Consider the following 24,940-nt stretch of genomic DNA (forward strand, 5'->3'; position numbering starts at 1 on the left):
CAGGGTCTACCGTTAGACAACACATTATGCTTCTAATATCTTCCCAGGCGGTAGTACCTCCCTGTTTGATAGCTGCCTACTACTGCCACATACTTTAAATAGGGCTTGATATTTTATGTTTTATATCAATCGACTTGTTGCAGTTCTCCCCAAACCACTTTTGTGGTATAGCTATGAAATTATGGGCTATTGACACTATGGTTATGGAGTCATTTATCCTTATGTACGTTTTTTCGAAACACTGTATACCACCATCCCCGATCACTGTAATAAGTGGTATTCATGCAATATTATGAGTATGAAATGGTGCTCCATCATACTGTTATGCATATACCTTGCCTCTTTGGTGGGAACTCTTCCATAGTTTGCTATATCTTTGAATTTTAGGTTTCTTTTAGAAACTACAGTAGGTCACTGGGTAGGCATGTGTATCTTGTAGGTTGTTGTTGGGGTTAGGCCTTGGTAATTAAGTCCAATCTTGAGGTGGGATGTATTTCCAAGTAAGTGGCTGACCTTTCTAGGCCTAATGGTATGATAAATGTCTAGCAGATGGTGAATGCTAGAAATGGAAGATTGATCCTGATGTCCCATTTTCTAGAGAACCCCAAAGCTTGGTGGTTTGGAAACCCTCCCACCCCCTTGGTTTTGTGACTAAGCAGCAGGAACGGAAGTGTGGTCGTCTTAGCCCAGTTGCACCAGGATTCATTTGGGTTGGGTCAGGTTTGCATATGTTTGTAGGCAGCTGAGCTGGTTGCCATAGTGATTGCTTCATTTGATGGTCACAACTCAAAATTTGACTGCACTTCTTTGGAACAACTGTAATGTCCCCCTCTTTAGAAGTTGGCGGCATAGGGAAAAAGGAAGGGTAATTGGTTTATCCAAGGGATACAATGTCTACAAGAGCCACCTACCTTTGAATTATGTTAGAAAAAGGAATTTCAGGATAAAATTCATTTATTCATTATCTTAATAAAATGAAGGGGCTACAATGGCCAAGTGGATATAGTGCTTGTGTCCTGTCCTGTTCATGCTCAGGGTACCCACCTGTAGATGGGTACCTAACTGATATGTCATTTATGAATTGTTAACTCATGTTACACATATGTGGGGAATTTATGTGGTAAGAAACAGATTAAAGGTCTGTGTTTATAAGTACTAACTAAACAACTTGAAATTGTAATTGGAATATTACAGAAATACAATAACTATTTCTTTGTTTGACAGGAATATGTACTATGATGATCGGTGGATAGAAAAACAAATCACTGGGTTTACCAAGTGGCTAAATTTCATCTTAACCCCACCAGAGGAGGAAGATGTTGCATCTAAAGTGAAGAAAGGTAAGTAATCTTTAAAAATTTTACCTACTAGAAATCCATAAATATGTACTGTATCATTAAAGTGGAATTAAGTAGAGTGTGACATAAATGAGTTACTTTTTATAAGTCAAGGTTCTAAAGTTTAGTGTACAGTATATACAGAACTATGTCTACCTTTTATACTATTGTTTATTCTGTACCTCTCTTCTACAGTACATAGTAGTAGGAAGGGTGGGGATAGTGTGGGTGGGTGGGTGGGTGGCTCCGTTCCCCTCTCTCCCCCAAGTTTCCTTTAACACACCTTTGTGCAATTTCACTGTAATTCTCATATCATTAGAATCATTTGGTGCCGGGTTGATAAAATGTTTGTTTACAAGGGCAAGCAGGTGATCGGCCTCGCTCTTTCACCACTCATGCTTACCGCAACTTCTGTCTTCGGCTCTTAGTAAAATATAGTATTTCCATGCTAACCTGGCCCATAAACCATGCCCCTCTTCTATACTAATAACTGATTGGTTCATAGAAACTTCAAATTAGATTTATTCACAATTGGTAAGCAGATTTGTTATCTAAAATAATGTTAAATATCTGAGCTATCAAAATGCAAATGATTTCAAGGCATTAGCACTTCAGAGAGGATGTTAGAAATTTTAAAATATCATAAAAGGTCGTATAAATAGGGGCTTATACAGGAGAGGGACAGACCAGAGAACATCCATGCCTTCCTTGAGGTTAGCCAGTGGACATTTAACTTGCTCATGTCCATATTCTTGTAGGCATGCGGCTTGCGGGCTTTGTGGATCACGGACAACTTTAGCTTAGCAGTGCCAGAGGCATTGGTGGTGAACAGTACGGTGATGCGCTCCTTCTGCATTTTGCGTTCCCGACACTTGACTACGAAGGTCTTGGATGGAAATTTCTTCTAGTACAACTCTGATTCATCCATATTGAACACTTGGTTGTCGGTGTACTGGCCTTCTTCCATAATTTCCCGTAAAAATGGGGGGAAATTTCCTGGCGGCAGCCCGGTCGGCACTTGCTCCTTCTCCGACTATCTCAATATTTGTGATCTTGTTGCGTCGTTTAAAACCTTGCAGCCACCCAGCGGAAGCACTGAAGGGCTTGGGCTCCTCAACCCACATTTTTCTTGCTACTGCTGTGTAGAGTTCCCGGGCGTAGTCCTGCAGTGCCCAAGTGTCGACCGCCAATTTCCTTCTTGACTGATGAATAATGTAGCTTACCAACAAACTCTCACTCTTCAGCAGCACCTTATTGTGGCAATATTTAACCAGCGAGGAACCTACAGACTTGGTAATGTTCATGTGTTCATTGATATTGCCGGCATCCTTCTTGATAGTGCGGATCGTCGATTCATTCACTCCATATTGTCTGGCCAGATCCACCTGTCTCGTGCCTTTTTCTAACTCCTGGACGATCTTGTACTTTACTTCATAGCTTAAGGCTTGTGGCAGCTTGGGCCAGGTAGTTCATGGCTTCTCGGGGGTGGTGGGGATCCAGCGGAAGCCATTGTGTAGAAAGAAAAACAAAACCGGTTCCTGGGCACGAGTAAATATACCCGAGGACAGTGAGACTGACGCGGCGGTGGAGAGCAGGGGTGGCAAGGATAACTAGACCAATCACAGCTCGCGGTGGAGGGGGTGCGTGGGTGGTAAGGATACGTGGCCCAATCACAGTCTGCGACGTCACCGGCGCGAGTCTGATGTCAGCGCCCAGCACCTTGCCTTGCCGCGTATATGATGGAATTTACCTTGTAAATAATAATTATCTCTTCTGACAGGTGCCGAGTAAGTGGCCTTCTGCGTAAAAAATATTCGCATAATCCCAGACTATACTGTACAGTATTATGCATCTGCATATTCCCTGGTTTATTCTTTAATAATTTGCCTAAATATACAAGTAGCCAAATTGAGTCTTCATTTATCTCTCAAAAGTAATAAATAATATTAGGAAGGCAACTCCACATCAAATACAGTACAAGTAATATCTCCATTAGCCAGAATTCCTCTTAGCCGGAACTCGCCAATAGCCGGGATTGAAATTTGCATGGAATTTTTTGGAAAATTCTGGGTTTGGGAATATTTTTCTGAGGGGCACATTTTCTGGAACATTCCGAGAAAATTTTCACAGTACAGCATGCCCTTAAAATTTGCGTGGGTTAGGTTCTCAAAATGGCTGTGCATAGCCAAATCCGCAAATAACATTTGCTGACCAGGGGGGGGTACATTTTTACTTGTGTGCAAAGAAATGTATATTCCCTTTATGTGTTTGCCCTTAGGACCATATTTCTTTTACCTGTATTTTATATATGTGTGTGTGTCTACACACACATATACAATCCAGGTAAAAGAAATTACAGTCTCTAGAACGAATGGTTCCCTGTCCCGGCCGCGAAAATGCCAGCAACTTTAAAACAACCCTTAGACATTCTTAGGTACATCCAGGGTGTCGTCTTCGAATAATTGAGGTGCGCGAATTGTCAGGGCATGCTGTACTAGGAAGGCAGGCCTACCAACATAATGCAGGAATCATAATTAGTGATTGGAAATATTCGTCCATTGTGACACATTGTATCGATGAGAAAAGGGGACTATACAGTACTTTTTTGGGAGAGTGTACATTTCATGTCTATAATTATAACCAGTAAATTTGTTGAATTAGATCTATTACATATGAATGCACTCTATCTGATCTTGTGAGTGACAACTATTACTGTCTGGATAAGAATAGCTATGTAGGTAAGATTTGCATTTTTTAATATATATTTTACAAGATGAAGGCTTGAAAACAGTTGTAGTTTCACAATGTTATGTACCAATATTTTTAGGGGTAAACAGGAGTAGCAAAAGACTTAACATTGTAGTTGTAACTTATGAATAGAAACCATTTCATGAATTATCATCACACTTCTACAATATCAGAACTGTACTGTACTTGCTTAACACTTCAGATTTTATTCTACCTATTTTCTATAACTTGCATTTTCAGTTGACATGGGCAAGCTGTGGTCAGAAGCAACAAAGAGCAAGTATATTAAAGTTGCACCCACTAAAGAAGTTATGTCCTTGAGGGCTTACACTGCAAGGCGAAGGTTGAACCGGCTGAGAAGAAAGGCATGCCAGTTTTATCAGAGCCCAGAGGTCGTAGAGGTTGTAATGAAGCTTGAAACAGCAATAGACAAGAAAATTTTGGTTATTCGAAAAGACAGAATGACCCATGCTGATGTTGGTAAGTATGTTGGCTGTTTTGTTGTGAATAGGGATTGATAAAAGGGGATGTTGAATATCTGCTGTTAAGAAGAGTGTGAGTGATGTTGCACTGAGTCAATGACAACTTGTATTTGTTTGATGTAAAAAAAAAAAATATTGAAATCTTCAGTTCCCTGATGGATATTTAAATTAAAAGTGTAAACTGACTAACAGATAGATACTTTTTATTCTCTGGCAAAAAAGTAATGATTATGGAAGGTACTTGGTTTCATTTGGCAGCAGATGCATTTTGTTATTCTTATATTTGCATATACAAGTATTTATCTATTTACAGGACAATACATATGATAGTGGAGTTAGGTACAGAGACAGTTGCTACAGAAAGATATTTGGGGCCGAGTCATGGAAGGGGAATCCATACCAGAAAATACATTACAACAGTAAAAGTAAATAAAAGTATTGTTTTCAGGTTTGAAGCAGACGATGCTCCAACTAGTTCTCTGTTACAATCCTCTTTGGTTACGCATCGGACTGGAAACTATATACGGTGAATTGCTAGACCTCAACAGCAACAGTGACATTACTCATATTACTCACTTCCTCATTACCAGGTTAGTACAGGTTCCAAATATTTATGAGTACTGTGAATGACAATCTATTGATTTATTTTTCTCAGTCCTTGCATTTCCTGATTTGTCTTTAAAAAAAAAAATTCTAATAAGAGGGGTTCTTATCTTATGTATGATACCTCTTTCCTCTTTGTAGTCACCCCTCACACATGACAGAAGAACCTCCAAGTTATCAAAGTCCTAATATTCACTTGCATACCTTTTTTTTTTTTTTTTTACTTTACTGCAGGATGACTAGAATCATGAGCAAAAACAGACCTTCCTTAACTTTTAAAACAAATTTTCTTTTTATTCTAGGCTATTGACTAATCCAGACATAGCAGCTCAGTATGCCCATCCAACAGTTCCTCATTCCTATCGTGCTGGTTATGAGGAGTCCTTAAAAAATTTCCAACTGAAGAAGTTCTTGATGTTGGTGTTTTTCTTAGATCGTGCTAAAACTTTGCGTCTCATTGATCATGATCCCTGCCTATTCAACAAGGAGGCTGAGTATAAGGTATGGTTAATGGTGTAATGTCTGTATACTGTACTGTATATGATTGACCTTGGTTTGTTGAAATGTCTGTTTACTGTACATGAATTGATTGACCTTGGTTTGTTGTAGTGCTAGTACAACCCTGGGGAAAATATTAATTGTTGAAATCATTTTACTGTTCTATGATCTGTTATCTTCCTTCGATGACCTGTACTCGCATATGATTGCTTATACCACGATGTAGATATGTACACACTGATCCCCCAGATTGTAATTCCTCCCCTGACTCAAGCTGCTCAGCCAACTGCTGCTTGACTCTCCTTATTCAATAGCTGTAGTTTATCACTGCAATTCTTGTAAAGCAGTCCAGATGTGATTTGGTCAAACTGTTCCTTTGTTTTCTCTTCACAATATTCATTAATGAAAATGTCAATTCACATATGTATCCTTTTGCTCACACAGCTTCAAAGCTGGATAGTCTGTCAGCGACCATATTCCAGAAGTAGATAGCTGTTCTGAGTTCAGCTTTCAGGTTGTCACTTGTCTGCAACTCAACAATCTCACGTTTAATTGCAGCATGGTCAGGGGAGAGGTCTGTGATGACTGGGGTCAAAGATGACACTGGTACATGAAAGAGGTTCTCAATGAAATTGAAAAACTCTTTGTACTCTATTATATCATAGAATCTTGATTCAAACTCCTCCCTCAACTCCTCCAGTACTTCTTCTAATGCATCTTACCTGAAATGTTGCAAAAGTTCTGGATCATTTCTGGTGGTTAAGAGCTTTGGGAAGCAAACAAATTGTCTGTCAGGTATGAACAGTGCTGTCAGCTTGTTTTGGAATGCAGTGACCAATGCAGCATGTTACTGGATGTTTCTTTCCCATGCTGCTGGAGATTCAGTGCATTCAGGTGATGGGTGGTATCAGTTAAAACAGCCATCTTTATTATCCACTCTGGATTCTTCAAGACCTTTCAAATTTGAGAGAGAAGACTCAATAGTCACTCAAGTACTCTGCCACGAGACAATCATCTTGTATTCCTCCAGCAGTTCGTGAAACTGGCGGTGATTGTGCTCACGAAACAATGAAATTGACCACCTGTACAATCAGCTGCATCACATTTTGTAATTCAGGGTTTTGAGTTTTGCCAAAAGTGCCTTCTGGTGAAGGAAGCAATGAAGAGTGGCCAAGTTGGGGATTGCTCCTTCCTTACCATCTGTTTCCCTCACATGTTGGGGGTGCCATCAGTGCACACAGGTGTGAGATTTGACCAGTTCAAGTTATTCTCACATAAAGGCTAGAAGTTCTGTAAAAAAAATCCTCTCATTTGGCCTTGTACAGGTAGTTGTAATAAACACAACAGCTCTTTCCAAAGTGGGTCTTCTTTTGGAAACTGGACCCATACACAACTTAGTGACATCACACATACCCATGCTTTCACCCAGTGCCATGCTGAAACATGATGCAACTGATATATCTGCATTTAACTGGCCACAAATGGCATTACCAATTTCTTCAATCTTTCTTATATCTGATAGCTGTAGTCCTCTTATTTGCTCTAGGATGCATCTTTGTTATTGAAGTCAGCATATATTATTTCTGATGTGGCCAAAAGAAAAAAGAAAAACTTAACTATCTCTGTGTTGGTAAATGCCTTCTTTATGCCTGGTCAAGATCCATACAATTTGAAATATTACCTCTGCCAAACTAATTGGTAGAAGTTGATCTGTGAATCAGTTTTTGTGCTTGATCTTTATAATTATGTAGAATACAGTAATATCTCTGTTAGCCGGAATTCTCCGATAGCCGGGATTGAAATTTTCACTGAAAATTTTTACCAAAGCCGGAATTTTCCGGCTTTGGGAACGATTTTCCGAGGGGCACATTTTCCGGAAAATTCTGAGAAAGTTTTCCCAATGCCTGGAAAATTCCGGGGATAGGGGATTTTTTTTTTCTCTCTCTCTCCGGGATTGAGAGATGAAAATCAGGCGCATTTTCTGGAAATTTTGAGAAAATTTTTCCGTTACCCGGAAAATTCCAGGATGAGGGTTTTTTTCCGGCTTTGAGAGTCATCTCATTACAGTACCCAGAAATCTCATTCCCGGAAGTGCTTTGCACCAATTGTTCCGGCTAACGAGGATATCACTGGGGAGTGTATATTTTTTTTTTTTGCGAGCTGCAAATCAGGTTGTCATGAGCTGCGGAATGAGTACCATGGTTATAGAGCATGATGATCAAATGGCAGCTGCCGAATTGAGTCCCACATCTGGCAACTTAATGGGGGAAGTGATAGATGGTAGGGTGTAGCGGTTAGTCTTCAGTTTGCTGTACTACACTGCCTTTAATGATCTATTAGACATGTGATACCTACTTTACCTTTTTCGAGGGTATGTTGGGAGATTTTATTCAATGAAAGAAGGAATATGGTGTATGCATTCAATGAATAAATGCATATTCATTTAACAACTGTATTATACAGCAGCTGAATAAGTGTGAGGAGCCATGGTATATGTGTCACGTTTTCAAGTTGCTTGTTACCCTGAAATTTTATTGTAAAATTGAGGATATGTGGTGGTACTCTTGATTTGACTGCTTTTGATTGAATTCAACCCTCCTTGGGAGAGCAGTCAAAATAAATGGATATCCATAAATGAAGGTTAAATATGTGTGTATTTGCCTTTGTTTCTGGATACCATGCATTAAACAGGAGAAGGGGAAATATTTGAATAATGGGAATGATTATTGAATAGAATGTCCATGTATTGAATGTTGTTTTGATTCCTCTGTGTATATTAATTTTATTTACAACTGGTGATGGTTGCATGAAATATTTTGAACACACAATGAAATCTTAACTTGACCAATGTATTGTATCTTTCAGGCAAGCAGAGATATCCTGATTGCCTTTGCCCGTGAGTTTCTTTCTGGCATTGGGGACATAACCAAGCACTTGGCTTATCTGGGCTACACTGTCAGTCACAAACAAACTGTCTTGGAAGAATTTGATTATGCTGTAACAAACTTGCCTGTTGACTTACGCTGTGGAATTAGATTGACGTAAGTGCATATCTGTGTAGTTTTGTTTCAACTGCATATACTGTATTTGATTGGTCTCATTTGTGCCACTTCCTGTCTCAGAAGAAGCTGGTGCAAAATTTTGTCCAGAAACCATTAATGACACTTCTCTCATACTCACTCTTACATTCTCTCATGAAATGTGGTACTGCAATCTGTGTTCTTAATCGTCATTTTAACACCCTCTTAGCCACTTTTGCCATATCCAATCTATATTTGATGCCCATACCAAATGTGAAGTTAAAATTTACTCAGGAACTAAAGATTATCTCCATTGTCTTCTTTTTTTTTCAAGGGGAATTTCCATGTGTGTGTTTGTACATGCATGCAGAAGTGAGTGCATGCATGCATGCATGTTTTTTCCCCTCCTGTTGTCTGCTGTCCATACTATGCAGTCTCTTGGAGCCTCTGGTCAAATACTTACCTATGTCATTCTTGGCTTCCCCTTATCTCTTCTCCCTTCCACATTCAAACCCAGTTGCTCTTCCTCATCCTCTCCAAATGCCCAAACCATCTCATTCTGCTTCATATTAACACTTTGTGTGCGGGGTTGCCTCTTGGCTGAATAAAATTGTTTGGCATTCGCCATATAAAATATTTAAACTGGCATCCTGGTAGTGAAGGGCGTAAAGGGTTTAAAGATAATTAGTCTTATTATCGTCTGCACTGCAGCAAAATAATGGTGGAACAGTTTCCATGGAACAGAGAAAAATACATAGCAAAGGCTCAGAATTTAAAAATAACTGCATGAGTAGCATAAATGAGCTACAAATATGCCTGTGAATGAGTGGAATTTCAGTTTGATAGAAAGATGTTTTCATTTGATATCACTTTCAAGTGCTTGTAATCAGTTGTGGGTGACTATAGACTCTGAGACAGGAACAATATTGTGGATTGTTGAGAAAGGCCAGCAGCTCCTCAGGCAGTGAACTGTCAATACAGGATTGAAGTCCCTCCTGTCCTGTAGAGCACATCCATTTATATGCATTCTATTTCTGTTACAGTATTAGTGGATAAGTCCAAGTTCAACTTTTAGTCTTGTTTCCTACTTTCTCTTGTACTTATACCTAGTTTTATTCTCACTGTTACCACTTCAGCTGCCATTGCAGTAGTCTACTTATTTCATTTACTTCTTGTGGTATGAATTTCTCTTTGGCATTGGGGTTAATATTTTGTAATTCGATGTTGATTGTCTTCTAGATATTAAGTTCATCCTTCCATGTTTGATTTTTTTGTTTCTCCACTTATGGGAATTACTTCTGTTTTGATTTGTTCATTTTTGAACTGGCTTTTGTTAGATGCAATCCCATCTCATGAATGATGTTTTTAGGGCAACTTTTTAAAAAGCTCTCAGATACATTTATCATTGGCAGAGCTCAATAACTGTATGGGCATATGTAAGTACACTTGAGCCCTTCGTCTCATCTTGTTTCATTTGGGTGATTAATAGAATCGGGAAGAAAACACTTCCTTTTTTAACACCTATATTTATTGTAAACCAGTTAATACCAGTTTGTGTGTGTGTGTGTATATATATACAGGTTGACAATCCCTTATCCGAAATCCTTGGGGCCAGAGGCATTTCGGATTTCGGAATTTTACGGTTTTCAGAATGGTTAGGTTTTTTTTTTTTAGCCCACCCGGGCACAAGTCACTGATCCACATTGGGGCCTAGGGGGCGAACATATAATAATAATAATAATGATAATAATAATTCAAAGGTCTGGGTCGTGTTTTTCACTTTTTATCTTTTTTCATTCTTGTATTTCTTAATTATTATTTTATTAATACAGTATTATTGTTATTATTTATTATAAATTTTATTATTATATTTTATAATTATTATTGTTATCATTATTATTATATTTTGGTGTATTTTTTAATTAAAAATTTTATTTACTATGAATAATTATTATTATTATAATTAGTATTACTATTACATTTTCGCCCCCTAGGCCCCGATGTGGGTCAGTGATCTATGCCTGGGTGGGCTAATCCCTGTAAAAAAAAATAAAAACAAAAAAAATGCTCCACAAAAAAACTTTCGGTTTTTGGAATTTCGGATAAAGGGTTATCAACCTGTATGTCTGTCTATGTCTATCTATCTATCTACCTATCTATCTATCTATCTATCTATCTATCTATATATATATATATATATATATATATATATATATATATATATATATATATATATATATATATATATATATATATATATATATATATTGTATCTAATGTGTTTGTCATTAGGCGTGTGATGGAAATGCTGACCCAGAACTTCAATTTGAGCTGTAAGTTACGTGTCCCAGCAATCAGCCGACTGCAGAAGATTCACAATACAGACATTACAATGGCTGCTTTAGAGTCGTCAGGCTGTGTTGGAGTTAAGGCCAAGTTCCCATCCAAGGATATTGTAGATGGTCATCGGGAACAGACACTCGCACTGCTCTGGACTATCATTTTCAAGTTCCAAGTGAGTGTTTTTTCCTAGCTCAGATTTTTACTCTACTAACAGAGCTGTATCATCTACATATAACAAAATCTGCTCCATGTTAACCAATTAAGCCCACCTCTTCAGTATACATAAGTGTTCAGTCTTGGCTTACTTCCACATTTATGTTAAATAATTCATTCATAACATCTAGTATAGGCACTACTGCCTCTGTAAACTTGCTACAGTACTTCATTTAACCATCTTTCATGCACACCCTAAGATCCAGAGCTTACAAAATATCATGTGTATTAACTATATGTATGTGCTTACATAAGTTACCAATTGTATGTTGAAGTACAGTAATCCCGTGTTTTTCGTGGGAATTACGTTCCTGAATCCCCCGCGAAAAGACAAAACTGCGAATACTTTTTTAGGAATCACTGAACCTGTGACCACCAAACTGCTCAGGTAGGTCATGCACTTAACCACGCCATGCTCTCCACTCACGGCCCAGTGGTCACACTGATCACTGATGCACTGTACCAGCATTTACTAACATCATTATTTGAAGCTAATCATATTATATTATAATAATGGAAAAACGTAAACACAGTAATATACAAAAAAAAATTATTTACAAGTAAATAATTTTTTTTTTATTTCGCTGAGGTCGGCAACACCCGCATTGCCAGCCTCTCTCTGCTGTCCCGGCATCTGCCCGCCCTCACACGTTCACAGTACTGTAGGCACGTGGTGACTGAGGCTTCTCGGAGCAGCTGGTGTTTGAGGCGGGAAAGGGTGGCGTCTGTTTGCTGCACTACACAGGAATATCGACAACGACGCTAAATTTATTATTATTATTTTTTTTTTTTTTTTTAGGATATTTTATATATACAGTCAGTCCTCGACTTACGACGGGGTTAGGGATCGACGACCAGATCATAAGTCGAAAATGCGAAAAAAATACATAGAAAATCTAAAATGAAATACGGTACAGTAAAGGTAATGAAAATTGAATAGTGTTACTGTGTACTTACCTTTAATGTAGTCAGCTGAATGCACATGGGGCCTCAATAATTTTTTAATTAAACATGGAGACTACATTATTTGGATGAAGCAGAGGAGGAGACACGGCTGGGTGGGTCATCAATTTCGCTTTCTTCAGACAAACTAACATCTAAGTGCATCCTGGATCTGTCTGTCAACTTTTGCAAAACACGTAACATTTTGATCCATTTCTTCAAACATTTGCATCCCTTTATTAATACAGGGTAGTAGCAAATGCCTCTATCTTGTCCTTCGAAATTGTTGATATCGTCGAGTGAGAGAAGCCAAGGTCGCGTAAAATGGTTGCTACCGCTTTTCCATTTTCATATCGCATTATTATTTTCATTTTCATCTCAAAAGTAATTGACTGTCTCTTTCTTCTGAGCACCACCAGAACTCTCACTTTTACTCTTGCCAGTAATTTTAAAGGGAATTAGAAACGAAAATTTTGTCAGTACACAGCACGATCACTACACCAACGACTGCCAAACACCAACTGAGCAGGCTACGGTGTGGATGCTGCACACCACGAGGCGACCCAGCCCACGCCATGCTTTAGTACGGGATGGAAACGTTTCGGTACTAGAAAATACGTACGTAATTTGAAAAAAATTTTATACGACTGCGGTGGTCGTATGTCCGGGTGGTCATAAGTTGAGGAGTACCTGTATAAAAATTTTTAGTAAAAAAATAGCGAGTGGTTAAAACCACGATAAAAAAAAGCGAGAAACACGGGATTACTGTACGTTATTAATTCAATAACAACTGTATTTTCTTTTCTGTGGGCAAGTTTTCTGGGAAATATATATTTTCAAAATGTTAGGAAAAAATCTTTTTAGTTTATTTAAAAAAAAGGCAAAGTCTATGTTTTACTCTCATAATTAATCATAAGGTGTAAAGTTTGCATGTTTGTGATTATTCAAGTTGAAAAACAAATGGCAAATATGATTTTTTTTATTAAATTGTTAGTATGTAGAGTATTGATATATCATATTGTTTAGGTTTGCAAATGATAGCTAATAACCAAATGTTCTTCAAATTCACTGCTCAGTGAAGTTTATTTATTTAATTTTTTTTTTATTTTTAATTATTTTTTTTTTTTTTTTTTTGCTCAAAAACTTTTAAATACCTTAAAAATTGATGATAAACAGGTAATACAGTATTTGGTAGAAAAATAGTTATAATATTTCTGTAGCAGGCTATACAGTATAGGTGACTGTCATTTTGTTTGTTTTTCTGGTGTGATATGTATCTATACGAAATCATACAAATAACTTTCATAATCATTATAGGTCTCTCTAATGGTATCTGAAGACCGTCTGCGTGAGGAGATAGCCTACCTCCACAGATCCCTTGTTGTGCACTCTCAACTGGAAGAACCTGCCCGTGCTGGTCTAGGATTTGTCTCGGAGGCAATTACAGAATTAAGCCAGCTACCTAATAAAGAATCAGGAACAGTGGACAGTGTACTGGCTTGCCTAAAGTTGTGGGCCCAGTTTTGCTGTGCACTGTATGGATTGGAGGTAAGTGTGTGTGTGTGTGTTTGTTTGTTTGTTTTATAGATCCTCTGAATATACAAAGAACACATCGAACTGTGCATATCTGCACATTTTTTCTGTCTTTCAAGTTCAATAGAATCAGGCAAAAATATACTTCATAGGACATCATGATTATTTTTTAAAATTTGTCTGCATTCTTGGATTAAGCACTTAAGAGTTTCAAATTGGTTGATTTATCTATGTAGACAATGTTTTTATTTATCTATTATCTAGCCACTAAATTGATCATTAGATTCTGTCTTCATTTTTCATGATGGGGTTTGTAAGTTCAGTGCTGCAAGAAGTAGTGTAATTGGATTTAACATTTAGAGTAGAACAATGAAATTTCATGTTCCTAAAAATTTTAAACTCCCAGAGTCCAGTACATTAGTGATTACCACCAGTTTATTGTGTGCTGTTGTAGTCCATGACACCACTTAGTCATTATGCTTGCTGTCTGAATAAGTGGCATTAAAACTCCATGCTTTTTTCAGTTATTTGCATTATAATTGTCTAGATATTATTTTTAAAAATTATTTTGGGCTCCAAAAGTGTCCAGTTGATAGTGCCAAGTGTAGTGTTGAGAAGAGGAGGCATAGTGCATATTGGCCAACCTGTCCTTGATAGGTGTAAGTGTACAAATGGTTTAAGCACCAATGCAAAGCTGGTGTACTTAGTTCTGAGACATCTGTGTGAAAAGGCCAATCAGTTCAATATTTTAAAATGGGAGCTTTTTGGCTTTACACCTGAATGTTTGCATAAATTTAAGTTGATTCTTGGGATTCACTACAAAATGAGTTGAAAATTTTGGCCCATATTTCGAAAATCGATAAAGATTTTAAATCACACATTACTGTGTCCCTGGGAGGACTGATTTTTTATGATTTTCTCTACTGCATCTTGAAGTGATGAGGCTTATTTATCATGGATATAATCTTTGAGTGTATATTGTGGTAGTATTGTACTATAGCTACAGTGCACTCATTACATGTGATTCAGTTTAAGTTGAGAACATTAAAGCTAATTTTTCAAGTAACTCATTAGGAAGAAAATACGAAAATAAAGTATAAAAGTGACAATGGATGACTCGTTTTCTTACCTTATCCAATTCCAGATTGATAATCTCACTGTGTCATTTTCTGATGGCCGAGCATTTTGTCTTCTTCTTCACCATTATTATCCTGACCTGATTCCTATGGACCTTATCAACTGGCAGACTACACAGAACCTACCATCTCAGGTAAGTCTCATGGTCAGATTTCTCATTTAATTTCAAGTATGTTAGTCTGGGTTTTCTGCAGCAGGACCACAGTGAGTAAAGGTTCCTGAAACTGGAAATTTACCATTCTTTGACTGCACAGAAAATAACATTGTGTATACAGTAATTTCCCTTGCTTTACAAAAATTGGCTTATACTGTATGAATTTTCTAAATTAACACTTCTTTTTCATGTTACGAAAGCTTCCCCGCTTATAGGGATTTGGGTCCAGGCAAAAATTCGAATCGCACTCCCCGGGAATCAACTAGGGCAGCCACATCCACCTAGCCCCCTCTCTACCGGGCTGAGGTGGGAGTTGTTCCCCTCCTTCCTTGGTCTTCTGAGTTACCTTGGCAAACAATTTAGCCAAAGAAAACTTCTTTGAACGTTAGTCTTTTTGTAGATGATCATGTCATTTAATGCTCACAAAACTTTAATACCATGTGGTACATGGTATGCAATGGGATCCTGACCAAATTTACTGTTGTATATAATCTTCCCCCCCCCCATCCCCCTCATAATTTAGACATTGATATTGTAGAAGTACTAAAAAGAAGTATAACTCTTGTCTGTCTGTCTTTGTGGGTGAGGGATCGGATAGTGGAATCTCATAGGTAATTTGTGTTGTTAATATTGTTATAGTATCCCCTCCTTCATATATCTGATGTTTTCCCACAGGGAGTTGATTTGGACATGTCACTGGATGACAGCTTCATTGAAATGACATACACAGACACAAGTACTAAAGAAGATTACAACCGCAGGCTTGCGAATGAAAAGGACAATTTTGCTGTTTTCACTGACAAGGTATGTATTGTCTCCCAGGTATTATTTTTTAAGGTCATTACATCACTTAGGTATCTTGCAGTTTGCATTGTTCAGGATTTAACATTATTATTAGTACAGTATTAGTGTATTGCAAGGCTTACAAAGATGTTCCTCCCCAGTAGGTGCCCCCATGTAGTGGTGGGGAAGCTTGAGGTTCTGAAATATGTTCTCCACAACAGATGCACTGTTAAGATTTGAATCAGTTGTGTGTCAAGTGTATGTCTGGACCATCATCATCTGGCAGTATTTTTCAATACAGAAAAGGCATACGATGCAGCCTGGAGGTTTGGGATGCGAAAGAGCTCCATCACTGTGGACTCAAGAGGACGGATGCCCTGTTGGGTACCTCACTGTCCAGATCAGTTTGCCAGATGGAGGGGATACCACAGGGCACAGTCTCAAGCATGGCCCTTTTTTGCCATGGCTATTAATGGTGTCACCCAATGTCTTCCACCAGGAGTTTCTAGCATGCTCTGTGTAAATGATTTTGCAATTAGTTTTTCGTCATCCCACCTATGTGTTGCCGAGGGACAAATTCAATTAGCACTGAATTGGGTGTCCTGATGAGCAGAGGAGTGGGGCTTCAGATTATCAACTTCAAAGACTGTAGCCATGCATTTTTGCCAGCTTTGGGTTCCCCATCCTGACCCCGACTTGACATATGGTGCCCACATTCTGGTGGCATCAAAAATTTTTATAATCCTTTCTCTTTCTTTTCTCATTCTTTCTTTCTCTTTGTCTACCTCTTTTTCATAGCTAAACAATACCTGTGGCTGTTGTCCATATTTACTATAAAGTAGACAAGATGCATGGAGACTCCTTCAGGCAAATACTATCCTTACATGATTTTGTATAGTACTCCACTCATCTGTGTATGGTACTCAGTCCTTAGAACAGATCTAAGTTTTCTTAAGATATGAAAGCAAATACTTCAAACCTTGAGACAAATTATGAAATATGGATCTAGACTGAACTTAATTTATCTGTTACTCCAGTGAACCAGAAGTTATGTGGGTCTTTATTGAGAAAGAATAAAAGTTTGATTTAAAAATATATTTTTCTCAGTAGTGAGTTAGTCCAATTTGACAAAGGAAATATTTAGTGGCATTGCAGGACAAAATTGGATTAAAAAGTGATGCATGTTCATGGTGGTAAAATGTAGTGAGGATAACGCAATTGATACATGTCTATATTCTTGGGGTTTGATTGATAATTTTTCTTTTTTCTTGTATAGGTATCTCAGCTGGATGGAATCCCATTACTGATCCGAAGCAGTGATATGATTAATACAATTCCCGATGAAAGAGTAACGGCAACCTTCTTGGCATACTTGTGTGCCCGACTTCTTGATCTCAGTGAAGAAATAAAGGCTGCCAGAATTATACAGATGGCTTGGAGGAAACGGCTTGCAGCCAAGAGGCTAGAACAGCTGAAGGTAAAATATGGATAAAGTCAATTCAGTCAATTAATTATTTGAATCTCAGGATTACTCCAAAGTTTGTTCGTCTTTCATCATCTATTCTCATTTCATGAACTTACACAGTACTGTACTGTATAAAGTGCCTTAATGGGGGTACCAGACAATGCAGTTTATTTTGCATAATGTTTTACATAATTTTAAGAAGGTAATGATCTTTTGAAAACACTGTACATGAGACACTAGAATTCTTATTTAACATGTATAGAAAGCACAGTAATCACTTGCCAACCTTTGGGTTATGTTCTAGAATTTTCATGTGGTTGTCAAGGACTGGGTCTAATGGGAAGTAAGGGTTTAGGAAAGGACCCCTGAGAGATACAGTATACCTATAGTTCTGTAATGTACATCTCAAGGTTAGAAATAAGTACAGGCTGTGTGCTGTACTTAAAAAACCTTTTATTGTACTGCATAAGAAATCTATGCAGTATATTACAGGTACAGGTATTTAGAAATTTATAAAAAAAGATGTAACATAGCCATCTCTCCTGACCTTGATGCTCTCCCTAGCTACACAAATATGTGTACTGAGTTTTTATACCATACTGTACAAAGTTCTCATACTTAGATCTGTGTGTCTGGCAACTGCTAAGCCTTTTTTCTTCTTTTTTCGTACATTAATTTTTGCTTATACTGTACAGTAACGTAATTAAAATTTTTGTTGTCATACGGAAATGTAAAATATTCTAAACATAAAATTCTCTAATAATTCAAGGAATTTTTCATATTAAAATGTACAGTACTGAAACATTGTAGATAAATTAATGTTTTTAAATTTTGCCAAAAAAAAAATTCTGGATTGAACAAAAAAGCAGTATTACTTTTTTTTAAATGTGTGTGTAAACAGACAGTTTTGGGTGATAGTGACTAAGCAGGGTGGCTGCACCAGGACTACAGGGGATGTAGCTGCTTCTCCTGGGTGTTAAGGGGTGACTATTACCAGCATAATAGAGGGCTTATAGTAATATGAAAAATAAAAACCAGGAAATTGATTTGAAATGGATAGAGAAGGAAGAGAACCTGGGTGGGGTAGGGGGGGAGAATTCGCCTGCAGTGGCCATGGAAAACTGCAGCTACTTAAAACTGGATACCATGGTTGGTGAAATGGTGCACAAAGTATAAAACGTGAATAAAAATGAACTCAAAACCGCAGTTGGTAGACCCATGACTGGTGAGGGATTACTTTATATATTGTGCATAACAAAACTAGAATTCCAGGTTTGATGGACGTAGGTTCACTGTGTTGTGCATTTGATATAACTGTTGTTCCTTTGAGGTTCTGCTTAATTTTTTCCACTTTTTTAAACTATATTTTTACCTGTAATTGCTTAATATTAGGAAATAGTAACCAAGGGTAAAATTATGTTCACCAGTGAGTTTGTATATTCTTTGAACTTAAGAGTACATGTACTATACAGAATTTTGTTTACACAGTTTTGAACTTTTGATCGTGTGAGGGAAAGGCATTGGTTGATTATCTTATTTGGACATAACTTTACTTATAATATTGATACTAGTAGTTCAGTTATTTTGTATAAGAATACAGTACAGTAATACCCCGATATACAGATTTACGCGGTCAATTGAACCCACAGAGGTCCGTGTAAAACGAGAAACGCGTTAATGGAATAACAGAACATATGGGATTAATTGAAATAGAGACTGGGCCGACTCCCAAACTCCACTTTTTCCGACACAATACCTATGTTCTAGTAAAAATAACATCTTAATTTTATGATGGTACGCACACACAATTAATATTTAAGAGAAATACAGTCTCCAGGTTAATGTCCATTCAAATAATGGACTCATCCCCCCCACCCCCCACCCCCCCTCTCTTCTCACGCTCGCTGGCTCCTCCCTCTCTGAGAAATGTTTGGGTGAAAACTAAAGTTAGGATAATATAATTGACATTGCTGGATTCCTTGCAAGACCAGGAATATTTTGAATATACACGTCATATATTTTGCACAAAAGATAGCATATTTGCTCTGAGTAAACAAAATTCTTACATTAGATCTAAAATTTGTATGTCTAATGCAAAATCTATGATGTTTATATTCAAAATGATCATCAAATTGTAAGAATTCCAGCAATGTAAATTATATTCTGGCCGGGTAATTTGTATGAATTTTGTGAGCTAAATAAAAAAAATTTACTTCACCCGCGTATATGAGTAGATGCACCGCGTAAAGTGGGAATTCCGGTTCTGGCAGGGTACCGCGTAAATGTAAATGTAAAAACGCGTAAAGCGGGGTATTACTGTATTCATTTATTTTGTGTGCTGTAGTGTCATATTAGAAATTAAGGGTGTATTTATACATTTGTCTATTTACATTGTGTAATTTTTTCCTCCCTTCTTAAAGTAGTGTACAGCACATCACGCAGATTGGTCTCTGGTCTGTATTAGTTTGTGAATATTTCCGTACAATCATTTTTTCATCGCATTTAAACACCATATCTCTTATTTTAGATAATACAAAGGTAACCAAAAGGTTTAATTTTTCTTTTTTAAGTAAAATGCTTTGCTTACATATAAGGATTTTTGCTCAGACAATTAAATGGTCTTTTACAGTCTCAAATTTAATACCTTTAAATGACTCTGAGAGTGTGTGTGTGAGTATGCTTGGGAACCTCTAGTGACTCAAATATTATGCATGAAGTCATCAATTAATTATTTGTAATTTTTTATTTTCCCATTCTCAAGCTTTTTTTTTTTTTTTTTTTTTTTTAATAATTTTCTGTTTTCTAGCTTTTCCTACATTAATGCTGAGATAAGCAACTGAGGTCTCTATCTCAAGTCAATGGCAACTGAAAATGTGCCTCATAGGCATGACTATCCATTAAGGACAGTGTATACAGAACACTATACTGTACTGAGGGTCACTGATTTGTTCCTGGAGCATTCTCAATCTACCCTGTTGGGAAGTGAAGATAGTTTAGTATAGTGTGCTGTATCCACATTGTCCCTTATTGTCAGTCATATTTATGGGACCGACTTTACTTTCAATGGCAACTGCTTTGTTTATGTGAATTGAAAAATGGCATGTTAAATTCTTTGGTAAATATTACAAATATTACTTCAGTTTTATCATTTAAAGCTTTAGAAACCATCTTTGGCTGAATAACAAGGAAAAATTATTCATAGTACAGCACCTTCAAGACCTAGTATTTGCTAGTTTTCAAAAACCTAATCCACCATCACTGAGTTTCGAGGCACCACTACACCAGGCCCTAATTCCTGGTCCTTTGAATTGCATAAAGGGCAAAGTAATGAAAAAGACATACCCGATACACAAAACTAAGAACACCTTAAAGAAACGGTGTGTACAGGAGACTGGAATCATGGGTAACCAGAAGTCCCAGTTTTCAAGTGGAATACAGTACTGTACCTTGATTTTATCATGTTAATTTTAAAAGATTGTCATTAGTAGCCAGTTTTTGGTTGGGACTGGTTTTTGGAATTCTGAATGTGGGAGATTTTATTGCACAAGCTCATAAAGTTGTTCAGGGTACAGATGGGTGCATCTTTCTTAATTCTTAAAAAATGTACCAGTGGGTGTCAGCTAAACTATTTTACTAAGATTTTATGTGCTGGTAGAGCATCATAATTTACTGTGGTTAGATGACTCGGTATTAGTGAGGAAAATATTTTATAGCATTTTTTTGTAAACTAGGTGCTGTTCTGAAAAGTTATTTGGCTGAAAGGAAAGAACAATTAAGAGCTCAGTTTTCTTACATTCACTTGTTTGCTAGACCTTTTGTTGATATTTTTGCCTCGTATGAATTCCTCTTTGCTCATTTATTAGAATTATGACCACTATGTATTTTAATTTGCCCTTTTACAACAATGTTTTTTGTATAACATCTCTCAGGCAATCCTTAATTTGTTTATAAGGTTTATAACAAACACTTTTAAAAGAATACTGTACGGATACTCATGTGTAGTGCAGTAATATAAGTTTTATATCTTTTTTTATTATTGTTTTTCTTTTGCAATTTGTAAACTAAACTAGGAAAAGAGTTGTAATGCTTTACGAGCCTGCCTGTATATCTTTCAAAACAGTCTTGTTATTTTCTTGTAAATAAAGCTTAAAGTTTGATTGTGTATGTTTTCTCAACCTGGTATAATGTACTGTTTTGAATGATATCACAGGCTGGTGGCTGCAGATTGCTGATTTCTTTTAGTTACCTTGCTTCATACCAAAGGCAAGTGTTTATCTTATCTGAAATGTATATTCATAAAATTTCATATATATTTTCTTTTGAATGACTATAAACATTTATTTTAAGCTGTAAGGTACATTTAAGAAAAGTCATGACCTTTTACAAAAGGAATACTCGTAGCATAGCACAATTGATTTCCACTTCTTGCAAAACAAAACTCAGAACTTTTGTTTAAGGTTACTCTAGGTCAAATAGTAAAAACAATGGCAAACCCTTGTTCTAGATTCTAGAATTCCTTAGGGAGTTAAAGAGTTACCGAAACAATTACAGGAGCAGAAGTAGGAAAGGACAGGACATAAGAATAGAATTGCAATATATAAACAATACTGTACTGTAGATGTCCCTCACTATATGATTGTTTGAGCTACGAAAATTCACTTACACAAATTTTTTATTTTATACCTGCTATACGAAAGCTATTCTCACTTATACGAATGTGGTTCCTAAAGGTAATGTACCAAATATATGTTTTGTTTATTTTTAATGTGTTGGGTTCTAAATTACCGTGGTTAGTTGTTTTGTTTGTGAACAGCTTATTTATATATACAGTATATAAAGCTAGAGAGAAATGTAGTCTCACATTTTACAGAGCTTGCTAGATTTTTCTGGCAGTCAGTGTAAGGTAACACAATTGTGTAAGAGTATCCTGAACAGTTTAATCATACTCCAGTACAGTTAAAGAAACACAGCCAAGTGGTTAAAAATTACCAAATGTTCATATAGGTAGCTTTTGCTGAAATGAAGGGTTAAGATTGTGGAGAGAACCACTGAGAAAGTTAGTTCCATAAGAGTAATTATAACTGCTGTATTTTTTGCTAACACTAAAGTTTTCTATAAACCAAAATGTTTGAGAATAATGCAAGAGAGAACCTAAGACCTCCACCTCCCAATTTTTTGTGCCAAGACAATTTTAAGACTAAATAATTTAATCTTCTTTAATTGAGGACATGATAGAACATGTTAGACACCAGAGTGAATTTAAAGTATTTAAAATCCCAATGTGTGATGATAATGGTGAAGCATTTTCATATTACGTTTAACCATTTAACTTTTGTGGAAGAGGTTTTATCTTTGAAATTATTTGAGTTAATTACCTAGTTGCCCCAATTGGGTAAGTGATGTCTCCGTTAGCCGGAACAATTGGTGCAGAGTGCTTCTGGGAATGAGAGATTTCTGGGTAACAAGACGACTCTCAAAGCCGGAAAAAACCCTCCTCCCCCAAATTTTCCGGGTAACGGAAAATTTTTCTCAGAAGCTACAGAAATTGCCCATTACATCATCTCTCGAACCTGGAAAAATGTCCCCAATCCTGGAATTTTCCGGGTACCGGAAAAAATTTTCTTGGAATTTACGGAAAATGCATCTGGTTTTCATGTCTTAAACCTGGGGGAAAAACCCATCCCCGGATTTTTTCAGGTATCAGGAAAATTTTTCTCAATTTTCCAGAAAATGTACCCCTCGAAAAATCTTTCCCAAAGTAGGAATTTTTTCGGAAAATTCCGGGATTGGGAATGATTTTATGAAAAAATTTCAATTCCGGTTATCAGAGAGTTCGGGTTTGAGGGATTCCGGCTAACGGAGATATTACTGTACAGTATATACCCAGTGGAATACTGTACTTACACGAATGCATGAAACTTCATATATTAACCCTCTCAATGGCTAACAATGCAGGTTGCTTTGCTAAGAACAACAGTTACCTGACCCCTTCACACTCACTCACCTCAGACACAGCCACAACCCCTCGCATTGAGCACAGTCCTCTTGGCCACAAATGTTTATACAGTAGATAACTCATTGTTAATCCTGCAGCATCTGTCGTGAGAGTGCTAAGTGGTGACTGTTGTCAGGACAGAGAAAAGCTATCTAGCATATTTCAAATAAAGGATGAAAGTAAACAAATTAATTCAAAGGGAACCTACGAACATATACTGTACACGGTGTAAACAAGAGGAACCATTTGATAGACCTGATCCAGAAAATTTTTCCACTGCAGTTTATTATAACAGATATAGCTTGCATGGTTTCAGGATTATATCCTTTACATAAAAATAAATGGTTACAGACCACACATGTTCCTGTGGGCAGAACAGATTTTGAAAAATACAGTAAGCTATTTGACTGAAGATTAAGTGTATTGTGCCTGCCTATAAGATGGCTTTATCATTTTAGTTACCTCTCTCCATTTACTTTTACTACCATTAATAAATTTACAGGTACACACACAATCCGCTGTTCTTATTCAACGTTGGTGGCGGTCTGTATGGGGGCTGAAGCAGAAAGAGAAATATGAGAAGGCTGCTATTGTTCTACAGGCTCACTGGCGCAGGAGATGTGCTTGTGTGTTGTTACAAAAACTCAAGGAGCAAAAAGAACTGGAGAAGAAGGTGAGTGGTTTGTATATTGTGTTTGACTGATGCAGTTATGGATAATCTAGATTTTGCATAGATTAATTGTGAGTGGATTTTATTCTTGCATGTGAGACAGTGTTGGCATTTAAGAGTGATGGTGTGTGTACTGACTAGTTGATTGAATTTCATCTGCAGTTTTGAGTCCTGGCATGTAAGAAGGAAATTATTACAAATGACTTTTTACATCTTTAGTCATCCATTTTGTGCTTCTTTATTTTCAAGAGTGCTAACAATGCACATGACTTTACAATATAATAATAATTAATGGTTTATTGAAAGAGCATGACAGCCAGAAGGATGAAAATATAGTTATATATTTCAGCCTATTCATGTAACACTTATGTTATTAGCCATTATATATACAGTATTTGCAAAATAGAATCTAACTTGTAATGAAGGGGTAAACTAGAAAATGTTCAAGAAAGGTTTGTTGAATTGGAATATGAATAAGAATAAAACGGGTATTGCCCACTAAGTTGGAATGTGAGATTTTAATATTTACACAGTATAAATTGAAAAGTGAAGTTTCAAATACATACTTTTGACTACGTGTCTTTTATGTGAATAGGTGGCTGAATTATATTAGAAAGATATTGCTACCAAAATAAAGGGAGAGTGGATGTTGGTGGAAAATTCTGGAGTGGAAATGTTATTATAGGCCTTTGTTTTAGGAACTCAGACAGGGATACAGTACTGTATGTGAAATAATAGGAGATAAGCACACAAGTACAAGCACAACACAGTATTAGCGATGGCTTTTAATAGAGATATGAGACTAATCATGGCTTCATGGTTATGGTAAGGCATTAATTTCATTGACTTGTAGATTGAAATAATTGATAGTTTGAGAACAAAGTTGTAATGTTACATGGTGAAAGGAGCAGGTAATAGAATGTGATTGATATTTTCTTTGGATTTGCTGCACTTTTATAGTAAGAGATTATGTTGAAAGAAAGATATCAATGATGTTTTTCAGTTGTGTGGGAGATT

At 36.8% G+C, this 24,940-nt stretch overlaps 1 protein-coding gene across 1 annotated transcript in view; it reads left to right on the top strand.

Moving 5' to 3' along the window:
* Positions 1 to 24,940, top strand: part of LOC121871500 (abnormal spindle-like microcephaly-associated protein homolog) — a 62,587-nt gene that overhangs the window by 16,622 nt on the left and 21,025 nt on the right. The window contains exons 8-18 of the mRNA XM_042373888.1: positions 1,225 to 1,340; positions 4,326 to 4,565; positions 5,016 to 5,157; positions 5,473 to 5,671; positions 8,534 to 8,709; positions 10,981 to 11,203; positions 13,504 to 13,734; positions 14,864 to 14,989; positions 15,686 to 15,814; positions 17,070 to 17,270; positions 23,756 to 23,926. Coding sequence (XP_042229822.1) covers positions 1,225 to 1,340; positions 4,326 to 4,565; positions 5,016 to 5,157; positions 5,473 to 5,671; positions 8,534 to 8,709; positions 10,981 to 11,203; positions 13,504 to 13,734; positions 14,864 to 14,989; positions 15,686 to 15,814; positions 17,070 to 17,270; positions 23,756 to 23,926 — 1,954 coding nt within the window. The remainder of the gene's footprint in view (positions 1 to 1,224; positions 1,341 to 4,325; positions 4,566 to 5,015; positions 5,158 to 5,472; positions 5,672 to 8,533; positions 8,710 to 10,980; positions 11,204 to 13,503; positions 13,735 to 14,863; positions 14,990 to 15,685; positions 15,815 to 17,069; positions 17,271 to 23,755; positions 23,927 to 24,940) is intronic.

This window comes from Homarus americanus, unplaced genomic scaffold (assembly GCF_018991925.1).
Source record: "Homarus americanus isolate GMGI-L3 unplaced genomic scaffold, GMGI_Hamer_2.0 scaffold45698, whole genome shotgun sequence".
Taxonomy (NCBI): domain Eukaryota; kingdom Metazoa; phylum Arthropoda; class Malacostraca; order Decapoda; family Nephropidae; genus Homarus; species Homarus americanus.